General features: G+C 57.1%; 1 protein-coding gene across 5 annotated transcripts in view; it reads left to right on the top strand.

Moving 5' to 3' along the window:
* The window catches only part of USP20 (ubiquitin specific peptidase 20), a 46480-nt gene extending 30014 nt beyond the window's left edge, over positions 1-16466 (top strand). For 2 of the 5 annotated variants that reach the window (XM_023216949.2, XM_023216948.3), the window contains exons 10-26: positions 180-258; positions 2874-3318; positions 3728-3868; positions 4177-4292; positions 4534-4706; positions 5295-5389; positions 8324-8357; positions 8534-8579; positions 9408-9588; positions 9658-9784; positions 10139-10308; positions 10390-10471; positions 10933-11041; positions 13018-13120; positions 14205-14276; positions 14746-14922; positions 15111-16466. In XM_023216949.2, coding sequence (XP_023072717.1) covers positions 180-258; positions 2874-3318; positions 3728-3868; positions 4177-4292; positions 4534-4706; positions 5295-5389; positions 8324-8357; positions 8534-8579; positions 9408-9588; positions 9658-9784; positions 10139-10308; positions 10390-10471; positions 10933-11041; positions 13018-13120; positions 14205-14276; positions 14746-14906 — 2134 coding nt within the window. In that variant the 3' untranslated portion in view covers positions 14907-14922; positions 15111-16466. Of the gene's footprint in view, positions 1-179; positions 259-2873; positions 3319-3727; positions 3869-4176; positions 4293-4533; positions 4707-5294; positions 5390-8323; positions 8358-8533; positions 8580-9407; positions 9589-9657; positions 9785-10138; positions 10309-10389; positions 10472-10932; positions 11042-13017; positions 13121-14204; positions 14277-14745 lie in introns of all 5 variants that reach the window. The other 3 variants (XM_023216947.2, XM_023216946.3, XR_002732564.3) reach the window with 2 other exon arrangements.
* Positions 16467-17513: the final 1047 nt, after the last annotated feature.

Genomic DNA, 17513 nt, shown 5'->3' with positions numbered 1-17513 from the left:
TGATACTTTCTTCTTGTCTGTAGAGATGTGTGAGCCTCTTGGGGCTCCTGGCTGAGTAGGCCCCTCCCCAAATGTCAGGAAACACCTCTGATCCAGCCTGACTGGCTGCTGCCTGCTTCTCTCGGGAATGAGCAGCTCAAGGCAGGCTACCTGGACTAATGGGTTTGGGCTTCCTACAGGCCAAGCTACGTGGTCCCCACCAGTCTGTCTCATGGGATCAAGTTGGTCAACCCAATGTTCCGAGGCTATGCCCAGCAGGTAAGCCATCTGAGCTGCCCAGGGGACACTCAAGGCCATGACCCACCAGGCCTGACTTTGATGCCAAAACCAGAGTGGAAACTCGCAGTGGCAGCTGAGCACTGGTTGGCAGGTCTCAGGGACCAGGCTGTCACTCCTAAGCCCTTCACACATGTGAGGACAGTGGCGCCTCCCAGCAACCTGCTGACGTTTAACCACACTTCACAGATGGGCAGACTGAGGTTCAGGGGGCTGAGCCACTTGCACAGGCCACACAGCTAGTAAATGGTGGAGGGGAATTCTTTCTTTTAGCGAGGTGGGTACAGGGTCTCACTGTGTCATCCAGGCTGGAGTGCAGTGGTACAGTCATGGCTTATCGCAGCCCTGACCTCCCAGGCTCCCAAAGTGCTGTGATTATAGACATGAGCCACTGCACCCAGCAGAGGGGAGATTTGAACCTGGGCAACCTTGCTTCAGGGCCTGTGCTGTGCCCCTCTGCATTGCACTCAAAATGGCACAGGGTTTCGCTTCCCCAAACCACAGGCGAAATTTCACTTTTACTAAAGTAAAAATTTTGATTAAGAATTTTTTTTTTTTTAGTCTAGAGAACCCCGTTGAAACCAACCACATTTTTCTGTTTGATAAAATAATGAGACCAAGACAGAGTGCAGCCATGCGTACGTCTCAGCCCTGGGCTGATGGCTCCTGCCCTCCAGCCTCCTGCCCCAGATGGCCCCCAGCCTGGACTTTCACGCCAGGCCTGCAGGCAGAGCTGGACCAGGCTGGGTCGCCTCTTGTGCTGCCTGAATGAGTGCCATGGATGGAGTGGCAGTCATGTAAGGACGCCTTCCACCCTCCTTTACCCACTGCCTGCTGTCCTGTCCCAGGATGAGGGCTGCTGGGCCTTTGGCTCCTGCTTGAGAAGCTCAGCACTGCCTGGACGCCTTTCTTTTTGGGGAGTGATAACATCCACAGTGACTAAAATTCACTGTGCACCATTTAAGTGGTCATAACTTAGTCCCCATAGAACTCTCACGACGTGGGCACTGTTGTCACCCCCATGTTACAGGTAAAGAGCTGAGGCTCAGAGAGGTTCTACCACTCGCCCAGGTCACACAGCACATCCTGGCAGAGATGGCATTCAGGCCTACCTGAGCCCATCCCTCAGCACAGCGCCGCCTCGCCTCTGTGCAAGGCGCCCTACCGGCTCTCAGCTCTGGGTCAGGATGCCGTTACGGAGGGCCGTGCGCTGCTACAGGACTCCATCTGAACTCCAGCAGAAGCATCCCTTTCTCTGGTTCTAGGACATAATGCAGGGACGCTTCTGAGGCTGAACTGTAGACACAGCTGCAGGCGCCTCTAAAGGGCCAAAAGATGCTTTCGTGTTTCCGCATGGATTGAGATTTTGGCAAGGAACACATAGTACTTTTGTTGAAAGGAAGAACCAGAAAGAGAACTAGATGGCAGATTGAAAGCCTCTTCTTGAAAGGGCCTTTGATCGTGCCTGCCACAGGACACATGTCCCCTCCCTGATGCAACAGAACCTGGTGGTTCATTCATCTGATCTTAGAGTCTGACACTTCGCCTTGGGGAGTCACTCCCGATCCCTCCCTTCCCTGAGTGTGAGCGGAGAGAGCTGGGTTCCTCTTTCTAGATGTGTGACATGAGGGCTGGCTCTGACTGCTTCATGACCCCTGCTTCCTGGGGATCAGAGCCTGGGCTGCGGGCTACTTCTAACATCCAGGTCAGGGACTGCTGGGGCTGATTTGGGCTTGGAACCCAAGTCCTCCAATGCCCAGCACCACCCGAGCACCCCCGCAGCTGCTGGGGTCTGCTTCTGCCACCATGTTCTGACCTCCCAGTGCACCTCCTGTATAAGCACACAGATCTCAGTGGGGCTCACTGGTCACCTCTGCCCAAGCCCCTGCTGCCTTGACTTCCTGCTATGCTGGTGGCCCAGTCACAGAGTGGTCAGGACAAAGTGGTCATTGCTGGGATTTGAAACCCAGGCAGCCTGCAGGGGCAGCTTAGTCTGAGTCATGCCCCGGTCTGTGGGAAGGTGAGAGCAGGCAGTGAGGGACATGGGGGCTGGCATAGGGACTGAGGGAGCAGGGGGAGCCAAAGGAAGGGTGGAGCACTCAGACGGCCTGGCCTGTGGGTGGCGTGGCTTGGGGCAGGACTCAGGTGAGCCCTCCCTTTTGGCATCACACTCCCTCATCCCTCCGCCACCTCCTTGCCCACCTCCACTGGCCTCTTCTGTAGAGAGAAAGGTGGCTCGGGCCCAATGTGGTCCTGCCTCCCTGTCCCTCCCGTACTGAGCTTGCAGCAGAGGCAGGCGATTCAGAGTCGGAGCCGGGGAGTTGCATGGACCCAGGTGCATACCAGGCTTTGCCACTTTATAGCTGTGTGTCCTGGTAGGAGTCCTTTAGCCTCTTCAGTCCTCACTGTCATCCTCAGAAGAATGGGGTTAGGACAGACTGCCCTGGGAGGCCGCTGTGGGGGTGAGCAGCTCCTCTGCAGGGGTCACCTGTGAGGCCCTCCCAGATGGAGGCTGGTGCTCTCATCAGCCACAGGGTGCTGGAGGCTGGTTCCTCCTGCCTCCGGGAGAACCCTGTTGATGCAGCCCCTGGTTCTAGGACACCCAAGAGTTCCTTCGCTGCTTGATGGACCAGCTACACGAGGAGCTCAAGGAGCCAGTGGTGGCCACGGTGGCACTGACAGAGGCTCGGGACTCAGACTCAAGTGACACAGATGAGAAACGGGAGGGTGACCGGAGCCCATCAGAAGATGAGTTCTTGTCCTGCGACTCGAGCAGTGACCGGGGTGAGGGTGACGGGCAGGGGCGTGGCGGGGGCAGCTCGCAGGCTGAGACGGAGCTGCTGATCCCAGATGAGGCAGGCAGAGCCATCTCTGAGAAGGAGCGGATGAAGGACCGCAAGTTCTCCTGGGGCCAGCAGCGCACAAACTCGGAGCAAGTGGACGAGGATGCTGATGTGGACACCGCCATGGCTGCCCTTGACGACCAGCCCGTGGAGGCCCAGCCCCCATCACCACGGTCCGCCAGCCCCTGCCGGACGCCAGGTATCAGCTGGCTGGGGGCTGCGGGAGGAACCTCAGCCTGTGGCCCAGTACCTGCCGGGTGCTGAGCACCGACCTGCAGTGGCCCCCGGGGATGGGTTCTTCACTAGACCTGAACGACAGAGGGGAAGTCAGCCTCTGGGGGGGTCAGTGATGTGCCCAGGGTCCCCTAGCTCATAACACTGGAGCCCAATTCAGAGCCCTCTCCCAGAGCCTTGAGCCTTCAGCCGGAAGTGGAATGGACAGCTCTGCTCCGGCCTGTGTGCTGGGGCCAGGAGTGGGCACGTGACAGATGAGACACATTGGGGTCAGGCCTTCGTCCCTTTAGGAGGGGCTGGCAGGTCATCTTCCTGCCTACTCGTGGAGCCGGCCTGGCTGCCCTGGCCCAGCATGGTGCCCTCTCTGCCCCCAGAGCCGGACAACGATGCCCACCTACGCAGCTCCTCTCGCCCCTGCAGCCCCGTCCACCACCATGAGGGCCATGCCAAGCTGTCTAGCAGTCCCCCTCGTGCAAGCCCCGTGAGGATGGCACCGTCGTATGTGCTCAAGAAAGGTTCGGGGGGCACAGGGGAGGGTGGGTCAACTTGGGGCTGGGAGTGCAGACTGCACCCGTGGCTGCCTTTCTCATGGTCCTGTGTGGCGGAGGGCTGGGCTATGGACTCCTCTCAGGTACATCCTGAGACACTAGTGTGGGAGCCACGTTTTGCAGAGGATGACACAGAGGCGTGAGGTGGTGAATTGCTTGCCCCGTCACATGACTCGCATATGTCACTCCACATCCTGTCAAAGGAAGCCCCAGGGCCCACACCTCACCCCGGCCAGGCAGGTGGAGGCTGGGCTAGTCCTGTGCTGTGTCCCCAGCCCAGGTATTGAGTGCCGGCAGCCGGAGGCGGAAGGAGCAGCGGTACCGCAGTGTCATCTCAGATATCTTTGATGGCTCTATCCTCAGCCTCGTGCAGTGTCTCACCTGTGACCGGGTAGGTGCCCCAGAGATGGGGGGAGCTGGGCCAGGCTGCCAGCAGCCTCAGCAGCTACTGGGTGCAGGGTGGGCTCTCCACGGGTGCTCCCTGCTTTTCTCCAGGGGAGGGCCCTGCCTGCGTAGATCCCGTGTCTATGCATAGCCCGGGGAGCAGACCCTTTGCCCCTCACCTGCTGGTTGGGATTTGGGGTGCAGATATTGCCAGAGGACGGGCAGCAGACTGACGTTTAACCCCACAGGTATCCACCACAGTGGAGACGTTCCAGGACCTATCGCTGCCCATTCCTGGCAAGGAGGACCTGGCCAAGCTCCACTCAGCCATCTACCAGAATGTGCCAGCCAAGCCAGGCGCCTGTGGGGACGGCTATGCCGCCCAGGGCTGGCTGGCCTTCATTGTGGAGTACATCCGACGGTGCGCCCACCTTGCCACTACCGGACGACACGGGCTGGGCCTTGTCCTGGTTTTCCTGGGCGGGAGACACTACACAGTGAAGTCCACGCATTTGGGGGACCAGGGAGGTCCTGGGAGGATCTGGGGGCTGCAGAGGAGTTGGCTTAATAAGCAGGGGATTTCTTGGCTACTTTGGAGTGGATAGGATTGGATGGTCTCTTGGAGCTGGAGGGCAATGACAGCAGGGAGGTGACCACATGGCAGGTTGAAGGGAGGGCATGGGCCTTGTGGGCAGGAAGGGCAGCAGCTTTCCCAGGGCCGCCTCACCTGCCTCAGGCCAGAGACCCGCACGGCCCCAGGGAGGGGGCAGCATGCTCATGGCCACAACACAGATGAAGGAGACCAGGCTTGGGGAGAGTGATGCCACTCGACCCAGGACACGGAGGGCTCTGGCTCCAGGCCTCTGCCCCGACCCCCCGTGCCTGGCTGCCACTCTGGGCCTTCGGGGTCCTTCTGTGGCTCAGGCCTGACAGACCTCAGCCAGAGTCCCTTCAGCTCCTGTTCTTGCCCAGCCCCTGGCAGCACCCAGCACTCCTTTTCTGTCTGTAGGTTTGTGGTATCCTGTACCCCCAGCTGGTTTTGGGGGCCTGTTGTCACCCTGGAAGACTGCCTTGCTGCCTTCTTTGCCGCTGATGAGCTGAAAGGTGAGTGACCTGGCTGGCAAGGGTTGGGGAGGTGGAGGGTTGTGGGAACAGGGGTGTGCAGACCCCAGCAGGCCAGCATGCAGCCCAGGGCTTGTGGGATGCACGGCCAGGCTACACTTGGCTTCCAAGGTTGAACCCCACCTCCAAGATTCCCACACCCACTGCCAGCCAGGCTGGGCCGGGGCCACATGATCTCCCAGCCCTACCATCTTGCAGCTCTTGGGTGTTTACTTATTTTTATTTTTACCAATTTGGTGGGCAAAAATGACATTGTATGTTAATTTTTCATTTCCTTGATTACTGATGAGTTTCTACATTTTTTGTTAAATATACTGGCTCTTTGTATTTATTTAAACATTGCCCATTCCTGTCCTTGCCCTTTTCCTCTGTTGGCAATTTGGCATCTAAACCTTTGGGAAAACTCTCTCTCTCTCTCTTTTTTTTTTCCTCCAATTTTCAATTGTGGTAAAATACACAAAATGTAAACTTTACCACCATAACCATCTCAAATGCTATTTTTAACAGAAAGTGCCCAGCTGAGTAGTATGAAATACATGCACATGGTCGCACAGCCATCCTCCTCATTCACCTCCAGAACTTTTCCATCTTGCACACCTGAAACTCAGTATCCGTGAAACAGCTCCCTACTCCCACCTTCCAGCCCCTGGCAACCTCCACATTCAAGTCTGTGAATTTGACTACTCTAAAGGGCCTCATATACGTGGAATTATACAGTATTTGCCATTTTGTGACCGATGGCTTTTGCTGAGCATAACGTCCTTAGGGTCCATCCGCGTTGCAGCGTGTGTCAGAATGCCCTGCCTTTTGTAGGCTGGTTATTTATCGTTCCATTGTGTGGATGGCTGGGGCCGTTCTGCTCATTCGTTCATCCCTCAGTGGACACTCGGGCCACGTCCCTGTTAGCTATTGTGCAGAATGCTGCTCTGACCATGGGTGTGCTCACCTCTCTTCTTTCATCCCTTTGGGTCTATGCCTATTTGTAATTTCTTGAGGAGCCACCGTACTGGGTTCCACAGTGGCCACCCCATGTCACGTTCCCACCATTGACGCACAAGAGTTCCAGTTTCTCCACATCCTCGCCCACACACATTTTCTGTTTACTTTTTTGATGGGAGTCAACCTCATGGGTATGAGGTGGTATCTCATTGTGGGTTTTTTTGTTTTGTTTTGTTTTGAGACAGAGTCTCGCTCTTGACGCCCAGGCTAGAGTGCAGTGGCATGATCTTGGCTCACTGCAACCTCCACCTCCTGGGTTTAAGCGATTCTTCTGCCTCAGCCTCCCGAGTAGCGGGATTACAGGCACGTGCCACCATGCCCACCTAATTTTTGTGTTTTTAGTAGAACGGGGTTTCACCATGTTGGCCAGGCTGGTCTCCCAACTCCTGACCTCAGGCGATCCGCCCGCCTTGGCCTTTTACCTAAAGTGCTGGGATTACAGGTGTGAGCCACTGCACCCAGCCTCGTTGTGGTTTTGATTTGCATTTCCTAATGATAGTGATGTGAAGTGTCTTTTCATGTGCTTGTTGGCTATTTGTAAGTCTTTGGAAAGACATGTATGTGAATCCTTTGCCTATTTTGATTTTTGTTGCTGGTTATGGGATTCTTTTTTTTCTTGCAGCAGTCTCACTCTGTCACCCAGGCTGGAGTACAATGGCGTGATCTTGGCTCGCTGCAGCCTCTGCCTCCTGGGTGCAAGCAATCCTCCCATCTCAGCCTCCCGAGTAGCTGGGATTACAGGCACGTGCCACCACACCTGGCTAATTTTTGTATTTTTAGTAGAGATGGGGTTTCGCCATGTTGGCCAGGCTGATCTTGAACTCCTGATCTCAAATGATTTGCTGCCTTGGCTTCCCAGAGTGCTGGGATTACAGGTGTGAGCCACGGTGCCAGCCTCATTAGTTACAGTTCTTTGTGTGTCCAGATGTGTGACTTGTAACCCTGTCCTCCCATCCTGTGTGGTGCGTTTTATTCTGTAGTTTGTGTCTTTTGCTTTGGTTGCCTGCACCTTTGGTGTTGTGTTTCAGAAATCATTGCCAGATCCAATGTCATAAAGCTTTTTTCCTACTTTTCTCCTAGAAGTGTTACAGTTTTAGGTCTTATATTGAGGTCTTTGATCCTGTTTCGACTTAATTTTCAGTGTGCACGGAGGGGGAAACTACACATTAAGATTTTAAGCCCGTCAGGGTGGCGTGTACCTGTGATCCCAGCTACTCCGGAGGCTGAGGGTCCCCTGAACCTAGGAGTTCGGGACCAGCCTGGGCAACATAGCAAGCCCCTATCTCAAAAAAATTGTTTCAAATACATTTTCTGTAATTAATGTTGCACTTCCCCTCCTCCCCCCCGCCCCCATTTTGCCTGTTGCCTTTTAATTTTGCTTTTGGTGGTGTCTTACAGATGTCGAAGTATTTCTGGGGTCAAATATATCCATTTCTCCCTTGTATGGATTCTGTCTGTGGGGTCCAGCCAGGGCCTTCCCTCCCTCCAGTACCTCTCAGGTGTTATTTCTTTTTCTTTTTTTAATTTTTTTTTGAGATGGAATTTCACTCTGTCGCCTAGGCTGGAGTGCAGTGGCACAATCTTGGCTCACTGCAACCTCTGCCCCCAGCCCCAGTTCGAGCGATTCTCCTGCCTCAGCCTCCTGAGTAGCTGGGATTACAGGCGCGCACCACCACGTCCAGCTAATTTTTGTATTTTTAGTAGAGACGGGGTTTCGCCAAGTTGGCCAGGCTGGCCTCGAACTCCTGACCTCAGGGGATCCGCCTGCCTCGGCTTCCCAAAGTGCTGGGATTACAGGCATGAGCCACTGTGCCCTGCCAGGTTTTATTTCTTAAGCAGAAATCATTATAGTCACTTTTTTTTGCTCCCCCATTTCCCATCCTTGCTAACCTCTGACCCTTTGTTTTACTGCCCTAGGTGACAATATGTACAGCTGTGAGCGGTGTAAGAAGTAAGTGAGCCTTCCCCGGCCTTCTCCTTAACTGCCCGTTTCTGTGCCCTACATGTTCCCCTTGGGTTTCCGCAGAGAGCCCCCCACAATCCTGCCTTCCCAGAAGAGAGCCGGGTGGAGAGCTGCTCCCCTGGCCTGATGCCGGACATTGAAGCTGGCTTGTGCTTCCTCCCCAGGCTGCGGAACGGAGTGAAGTACTGCAGAGTCCTGCGGTTGCCCGAGGTGAGCCGGCGGCCTTGGCAGCCTCCTTCTCAGCTATCTCTGGGTGCACACCAGCACACACCAGGCGGGGGCTGACCCTGCTCCACTGCTCGGGCACTTCTGTGCTGCAGGGGCCACGGAGACTCCATAGCTTTGGCTGAGAAACCTCTGGGAAGGGTTGGCAGGGGGCACATTTTTCCGACTGTGACTTGGTGCTCTCTCGGTGGCCTCAGCACATTTGTCATCTAACGTGTTGTGTGAGGGCCCAATGGGAGGCAGGTGTGTGGGATGCTGAGGCACCACCACCACTGAGACAGCTATGGCTCCTGCCGGCTACAGAGTGGTGGGAGGAGAGCTGGCCCAGCCGGGGCTGTTGGCAGGGGCCTTTCTGAGGAGTGATGTCTGAGTGAGGCCTGGAGGTTGTAGGCTGGTGTCAGCATCGTGGATGGAAAGCACAGAAGGAACAGACAAAACCCCAGTGTGGGAGCAGGCTTGTCTGCACCAACGAAGGCACGTGTGGCTGTAGCAAAGAGGAGAGGGCCCCGGCAGAGGGGGCCCAGGATGGGGCTGTGGTGGTTCGGGGAGGCTTTGTGGCTTCTCAAAGGCAGTGCCGACAGAACTGGTAAACTTGATGGCTCAGTGCAGCTCTTGGGGTCCAGTTCTCAGCCGTGGAGCTGGGAATGATCTGTGTGACTTAGAGTGAGCCCAGTCTGGACCACGTGGAACTCTTGGATTTGTTCCAATGGAGTCAGCTTGCATGATCCCATCAGCTGTCCTGGGCCCGGGGGCGGGCTGCGAGCATCCGCGTCATTTCTTCCTAGGTGACCGGCGCTCTCTCTGTCCCCGCAGATCCTGTGCATTCACCTGAAGCGCTTTCGGCACGAGGTGATGTACTCATTCAAGATCAGCAGCCACGTCTCCTTCCCCCTTGAGGGGCTCGACCTGCGCCCCTTCCTTGCCAAGGAGTGCACATCCCAGATCACCACCTACGACCTCCTCTCTGTCATCTGCCACCACGGCACGGCAGGCAGTGAGTCATGTCCCCTCCCCTGCCGCCCCCATGCGCTAGGATCCCTGTGACCTGTCTGCTCTGCCGCAGGTGGGCACTACATCGCCTACTGCCAGAACGTGATCAATGGGCAGTGGTACGAATTCGACGACCAGTACGTCACGGAAGTCCACGAGACGGTGGTGCAGAACGCCGAAGGCTACGTCCTCTTCTACAGGTGGGCGCCGGGCTGGGCCTGGTGGAGGAACCTCACCACCCCCGTCCCCTGGGACCCATGGGCCTTCTGGGTGTATGTAGGGGACAGTGCGTGGAAGGGTTTTGAACCAGGGAAGTAAGGACTTGGATTAAGAAAGAGCCCTCTGGCTGCTGTGGGGAATGCAGGAAGGCAGCTTGGAGCCTTCTCCAGGGCCCTGGCTGGTGCACAGGGGCGCTGCTCACATGTCCAGGACCCCTGAGGGACCCAGGAGGTGGACAGGGCCGGTAGCCCCAGGTGCACTGCGATGGGGGCTCTGCTTGTGTCTGGAGGTGGCAGCCGTCAGGCACAGCTTCTCACCCCCTCCTCACCCCGCAGGAAGAGCAGCGAGGAGGCCGTGCGGGAGCGGCAGCAGGTGGTGTCCCTGGCCGCCATGCGGGAGCCCAGCCTGCTGCGGTTCTACGTGTCCCGCGAGTGGCTCAACAAGTTCAACACCTTCGCAGAGCCAGGACCCATCACCAACCAGACCTTCCTCTGCTCCCACGGAGGTGAGGCGCCCCCCTGTGGTGGGAGAGCAGGGTGGGCAGGTGGGCCGAGCCACAGCTTCACTCCCTGTACTTTCTTCCCAGGCATCCCGCCCCACAAATACCACTACATCGACGACCTGGTGGTCATCCTGCCCCAGAACGTCTGGGAGCACCTGTACAACAGGTGAGAGCCTGGGAGGCCGCCTTGTCTCCATCCTGTCCAGGGCCCAGCTGGGCAGGAAAAGAGGGGAGGACAGAGAAGGAATGCCGCCAGGACCCCGCGCCACAGGCTGGCCTCCACTCGGCAGCACAGAGCCGCCTTCATCTGTCTCATGGAGAACGACACGTGTCGTTTGTGGGAATCCACTTGGATCCTTCCAGTCGCAAGGGACAGGAAACTGGCTGAAGCACAACTGAGTGTGTTGGCTCATCTGGTCCTCAGCCTTAAAACAGGGCCTCTTGGGGACTGTGGGCGTGCTACTCCCTTGCAGGCTCCATGGTGCTCACACAGAGGCGTGTGCAGGCCTGTGACAGCGCTGAGGGGGCACTGATGGCTTGAGGGGGAAGTGGAAGGCAGTGATCACTCTCCCCTCACTGGTGCCCCCCTCAGGCCATGTCTCTCTCTCCCTCCCACCCTGAGCACAGATTCGGGGGTGGCCCCGCCGTCAACCACCTGTACGTGTGCTCCATCTGCCAGGTGGAGATCGAGGCGTTGGCCAAGCGCAGGAGGATCGAGATCGACACCTTCATCAAGGTGCATGCGGCAAGGTGGCACGGGGGCGGCTCTGCCAGCCTCTGCCTGGGGCAGTTGGGGACTTGGGGACAGAAGAGCCCTGTGTAGTCCCTGAGCAAGTTTGAAAGGAATCTTTTGAGGCTGGGCACGGTGGTTCACACCTGTAATCCCAGCACTTTGGGAGGCTGAGGCGGACAGATCACTCGAGGTCAGGAGTTTGAGACCAGCCTGGCTAACGTGGCGAAACCCCATCTCTACTAAAAATACAAAAATTAGCTGGGTATGGTGGCAGGTGCCTGTAATCCCAGCTACTCGGGAGGCTGAGGCAGGAGAATCACTTGAACCTGGGAGACGGAGGTTTCAGTGAGCTCAGATTGTGCCATTGCACTCCAGCCTGGGCAACAGAGTGAGACTCTGTCTCAAGAAAAAAAAAAAAGAAAGAAAGGAAAGGAGTCTTCTGCGGGGGACTAGATGATGAGGTGTCTAGGAGGACTTTTCCTGGTGAGAGGGTTGGCTTGAGTAAGTGAAGGCTCATCGCCTGGGTGCTGTTGAGCTTAAAGAACCAGTAGATGGATCCCGTTCTCAGCCTTGGCTGTGTTATTTTGGGCTGAATCATTCTTTATTGTGGGGCCATCCTATGCATTGTAGGATGTTTAGCAGCATCCTTGGCCTCTACCCACTAGTGCTAGTGACAACCCAAATAACCTCCAGTCATTCAGACTTCTGTGAAAGAGCTGAGTGCAGGTGAGGCTCCTGGCACACTCTCTCCCTGCCACACTACTTCTAACAGGGTTAGGACGCGCTCCATTCACAGGGAAGGCCCGGTGAGAGACACTGAGGGACGCCTGTGCTTTGTGGCCATTAGGAAATGATTCTGCTGCCTGGGCACAGTGGCTCATGCCTGTGATCCCAGCACTTTGGGAGGCCGAGGCAGGTGGATCACTTGAGCCCAGGAGTTCAAGACCAACCTGGCCAACATGGCGAAACCCCATCTCTACCAAAAATACAAGAATTACCTGGGCACAGTGGTGTGTACCTGTAGTCCCCGCTACCCGGAGGGCTGAGTGAGGTGGGAGGATCACCTAAGCCTGGGATGTTGAAGCTGCAGTGAGCTGTGATCGTGCCACTGCACCCCAGCCTGGACAATAGAGAGCCTGTCTCAAAACAAAAACAAAAAAGATACTGTCAGGGCTGGACATAGTGGTGTGCACTTGTGGTCCAACCTACTCAGGAGGCTGAGGTGGGAGGATCACTTGAGCCCAGGAGGTCAAGGCTGCAGTGAACCATGATTGCGCCTCTGCACTCCCGCCTGGGCACAGAGTGAGACGCCCCCCACCCCCATCTCAAAAAAGAAAAGAAAAAAGAAAAAGAAAATGCACCTGTCAGAAGGAGAGCTGCCTCTCTGAGCAGATAGATACATTCTATTCAACCGGGGAAAATTAGCATCTACCAGGCCAGGTGCAGTGGTTCACGCCTATAATCTCAGCACTTTTGAGAGGCCGATGTGGGCGGATCACCTGAGGTCAGGAGTTCAAGACCAGCCTGGCCAACATAGTGAAACCCCATCTCTACTAAAAATACAAAAGTAGCCAGGTGGTGGTGCGCACCTGTAGTCCTAGCTACTCAAGAGGCTGAGGTGGGAGAATCGCTTGAACCTGGGAGGCAGAGGTTACAGTGAGCCGAGAACGTGCCACTGCACTCCAGCCTGGGTGACAGAGTGAGACTCCTCAAAAAGTAGCATCTCTCTTGTGGTCTCAGTTGGGTCAAACAGTTATTGAAGAGACCCACGAAATGTTGCCACTGTCCTCTCTGAGCGATGGGTGTATTCATTTTGTTTGAGCTTGTCTGGGGGTTCTGATTTTTCACCTTGAGCATCTGGTGTTTTTATAAGACTCTTGGGTGAGGGCCTGGGGCGGGGGCATTTGGGAAATCCTTGCTGAAGGTAAATAGAGGCTGACCTGCCCTCTGTCCCCTCCCGTCCTTGCCCGCCTGCCCAGCTGAACAAGGCCTTCCAGGCTGAGGAGTCGCCGGGCGTCATCTACTGCATCAGCATGCAGTGGTTCCGGGAGTGGGAGGCGTTCGTCAAGGGGAAGGACAACGGTGAGCTGAGGGGGGCCTGGCACTTACCTGCCCCGGGGGCCTCCTGGGAGATGGGATGCTGGCAGGGGAGGGCCAGCACACGGGGGCTCCTGCAGGCCCCGTACCTCCCCCCAGGTGCCACCCGTCCGGGGTGGACAGAGAGCATGGGGCTCTGCCAGTCCCCAATGGGGATCGCTGTCCCCACCCAGAGGCAGGAAGCTGCTCCTGCTCCGCGCCCCTGCCCCTTCTCCACTTCCTGCCGTGCCCCTTCTCCACTTCCTGCCGTGCCCAGCAAGCTGCTCTGTCCTCCTGCAAGGCCCTTTCCTCAGGAGTGTGTTGCCCGAAATGACAGATTTGTCATCCAACTCGTTGGATTTACAGAGGTGGAGACAGGCCCCATCACAAGGAAGCTCCCAGGGCCCCCCAGATCCCCAGTGAGGAAGAGCAGAGCCAGCCATGGGTTGCCTGTGGCTTTGGGGCTCGGCGGGGTGGGCAGAGCCTATGGTCCTGCTCACGGGACCCTTTGTGTGGAGCACAAGCACCCACCTGTGCTCGGGAAGGAAGGCCTCACTGCCATCCCGCTGCTCAGGGAAGGTGCCAGGGCCACCCTGAGGCGCCTCTGGTGGTGGCTAAGGCCTTCAGCATGGCTGTGGTTGAGAACGTAGCTTCGGAACCCCCACCCTGGCCTGGACGGTGGCCTTGCCTTCTACCAGCTGTGACCTGAGTGGTTACTTCACCTGCCCAGGCCTCGGCTCTGTCTCTGTAAACCTCTGTCTTGTCCTGTAGTTGCCGAGGCTAAATGAGACAACTGGGCAGAGGGGAAGGGGCGTGGTGAGTGGCAGCTGCCAGCAGAGATGAGGGCATGGGCCACCCACCGCAGCTCCCGCGGCCAGCACAGAGTCTGAGACGATCTCATGCATCCTGGAAATTCCCTCTGCTGGGTCCTCAGACTGCCGCAGAGGAGCAGTGGGTGGCCCAGGCACCTCTATTAGAGACTTCACGCTGACCCCCAGGCCTGGGGCGACCTCACTTGGGATGGCTCTGCTGCTGCGGAGGGTGGAGGGCATGGCAGGGGCTGAACCCGAGCCCGCTGTGTCTGTTCCAGAGCCCCCTGGGCCCATTGACAACAGCAGGATTGCACAGGTCAAAGGAAGTGGCCACGTCCAGCTGAAGCAGGGTGAGTTTCCTCGGGGTCAGCCAGGCTCCTCTCTGCCCTTCCTGGCTGCCAGGCCGCTGCCCAGTCCCGTCCTTCCAGGAGCCCCCTTACCACCTGTCTTAGAGTCAGGCTGAGATGTCTACCCGAGTCCAGGCCCAGGCGGCTGAGAGATGGCCCAAGGGGTTTGGTCTCTGCTTGTGTCCCCCGGGTCCCACCCCTCCGCCTGCTGCTGGCCTTGCCCACCCTGCTGTTTATGTCAGCCTCACTCCCAGGAACAAGGGACACAGCCAGAAATAACACATCTCCGGGGCCCTTAGCAGGACGGACGTTCCTCCGGGAAATCCTGGTTTCCATCTGACAGCTTTGCATAGATGCCCTGGTTGCCGTCTTCCCCCTTTGGGGCCTGGCCGTGCGGAGCCCCCGCTGCCCAGGCCAGTGGCTTCCTTGAGGCGGCAAAGGTGAGCCCAGGGATGCCTCTCGTGCCCTGCAGGAGCTGATTACGGGCAGATTTCAGAGGAGACCTGGAACTACCTGAACAGCCTGTACGGAGGCGGCCCCGAGATCGCCATCCGCCAGAGCGTGGTGCAGCCGCCGGGCCCGGAGAGCCTGCACGGGGAGCAGAAGATTGAAGCCGAGACCCGGGCAGTGTGATTTGCTGGGCTAGTCTGTAAGTGGCCCTGGCTGGTCCCTCCACGGCACTCTGGGTCCTCTCCTCCCTCTCCAGAGACCCTCACGTGTCCCTTTGAGCATCCAAAGAGCAGGTCCCTGAAGGCACCTTCCTGGAGGCTGTACGGAGGGCCCTGGACGTGGCCCAGCCCCACTGCTGGGGCTCAAACTCACCTTGAGTCCCCACAGCCCCGTGTGCCCTACCCTGCGGAAGGCGTGTTTGTGCCAAGAGAGGCCGGGCCACTGCAGAACCCCGCTGTGTAAAGAGGCAGAAAAGTTGGTTTGGTTCGCAGTGAGTAACGCTGCAACTAGAAAACATGCACTTCAGGCTTGTTTAAACCACCAAGACTCTGTGACGTTAATTTGGGTCTTTGTCCTGGCAGTGCTCCTGCCAGTCACTGTCATCATTGTGTCCCCCACAAGTGTCCTCTTGCTAGCTCTACCCAGCTTTGTTTCTGGAGCCCGACGCCACCCCCTCAGGCAGAGGATGCGTCCCGGGCCAGAGTCAGGGAGTAGCTGCTGCTTCACAGCGTTTGCACCGTTTCCACCGTGCGATTGACCCGGATCCCCAAAGACTCAGAAGGAGCTGCTCAGGACTGGTGAGCGCAGCCCGAAGCCCTGGCCAGTGAGGAGCTCACAGGTCCTCCCCGGTGGTCCCGCCGCACCCCTGCATCTCCTGGGCGTCACCAGGAAGGCTCTGAAGTCCCAGGCTACTCTCAGCACTTTTCCTGCAGACTGAAGACTCTGGACTCATTGCTGATTGGAACGCCAGGAGGAGGGTGGATTTCTGCCAGTGGGGGATATTTCTGGAGGCAGCTGGTCCCCGACACCGCATCCTGCTGAGCCTGCCCCTGGATTGGCTGTACTTTGCCTCGAAGTTCAGCAGTTCATCTTCATGGGAATTTGCTGAGCCCCTACCAGGGAACCGGATGATGAAACAGGGATACCTCACAGCGCTGCCATTTGCTGCACAGGCAGCTTCCCGGGCCGACGCTAGAGAAGACAGACTTTCCCTTCCTCCCAGCGCCAGCAGTGCAGAGCCCACCTGGAAGCGTGTCGGGGGTGTGCAGGGGGCAGCGCTCAGGCGGATCTTGGGAAGTGGCCTCTAGATGCTGAGTGGAAGGACCTACTGAGCACAGCAAGGCACCAAAGCCCCTGGAGAAATCGCCAGAGCGAGATGCGGCCATCGTCAGGGTCAAAGCAGATGGGGCGTGGGTGGGGAAGGGGCTCTGGGACCAGACCCCCACACCTCTGTGGTCATCAGTCTGTAGAAGCAGATGGTGGTGGAAATTCCAGCAGGTGGGTCTGGCAGAGGCCCTGAGGCCTCACTTTTCGGATCTTCTCTCCCACATCCTGCTCCCTCCCAGCTGAGCCTGGGTTCCCTGGCGTTGGCCCCAGCCTTCTGAAAGCTGCTGCTGCAGCCAGAGGCCGCACACTGCACTGTCACCACGCAGCTGTGCAGGCTGGGATCGGGCCCCACCTCTGTGCTGTCTAGTTTGTGTTCAGAATGTCAGAATAAACACAGAATAAACATTCCCACAGCCACGCTGTCATCTCTCCTTTGCTGCAGTTAATTCTGTTACTGGAGGGAAGGTGAGGCTCTCCACCATGGGGACAGCCCACCAAGCCCTGGGGCTCGCATTGCAGATCACCAGGCCTGGGAGGGAGGAGCTTTCCATGTGGCTTTCTGAGACCAGAGACCGCCTGGAGGCTGTGGACGCAAGCGAAAGAGGGGACCCAGCCACTTTTAAAGGCCCATCGGCATCTCCTTTTCTGGAATCAACACCAGCCTCAGACAGGTAGGGCCAGATGTGGCCAGTGAGTGAGGCCAGCACATCCCACAGGCCGGTCCCCCTCCGGCCGCCCAAACAGGCGGTTACAGAGTGGCCGTGAGCAGGGGTTGCCTCTCCTTTGCACACTGGCCCTGGGCATTCAGTGATGCTGGTGTTCAGTAGTCTGAGTTTTTTGTTGGGTCTCATTTTGGGGGAGAGAAGAACTTGAGATTTTTATATATAACTTATCAACATGTATTTGTGAAATCCCATTGTTGCAGGAGAAAGGGGTTCTGATCCAGACCCCAAGAGACGGTTCTTGGATCTCATGCAGGAAGAAACTCAAGGTGAGTTGCAGAGTTCACTGAGAAGAGTTTATTGAAAGCTGCTTAGGTACAGAGTAGAGCGTCCTTAGAAAGCAAGCGGAGGGGTGCCCGTCGCTGTTTTCAGCTCCTCTTATGTAGGGGTCTTAGCTATAGAAAAGCTACGCTGTGTCTGTCACGTGGGCTGACAGCCTGACACAGTGGATTGCTCTGTTGATTTAAAGAAAGCTATCCTTGGCACATCGAAGCCTCACTGTGATCATCTTCAAGCATACACTGTTGTGTGGCATCTGAACCTTCTGCCGTCCTAGGAGTTTGTCCCCGTGGGCGTTAGGTAGCTGCTTCCTCAGACGTAAACATCTTAGACCAAGGTTGTGACTGGCCTGGACTGTGCCTAATTTTCTGTTTTTTGAGATGGAGTCTCTCTCTGTCGCTTAGGCTGGAGTGCAGTGGCATGATCTTGGCTCACAGCAACCTCCACCTCCCAGGTCCAAGCG

The sequence above is a fragment of the Piliocolobus tephrosceles genome, chromosome 14, assembly GCF_002776525.5.
Source record: "Piliocolobus tephrosceles isolate RC106 chromosome 14, ASM277652v3, whole genome shotgun sequence".
NCBI classification, from domain to species: domain Eukaryota; kingdom Metazoa; phylum Chordata; class Mammalia; order Primates; family Cercopithecidae; genus Piliocolobus; species Piliocolobus tephrosceles.
Note: the sequence above shows the minus strand (reverse complement) of the source record. Positions and strands in the feature narration are given on the sequence as shown.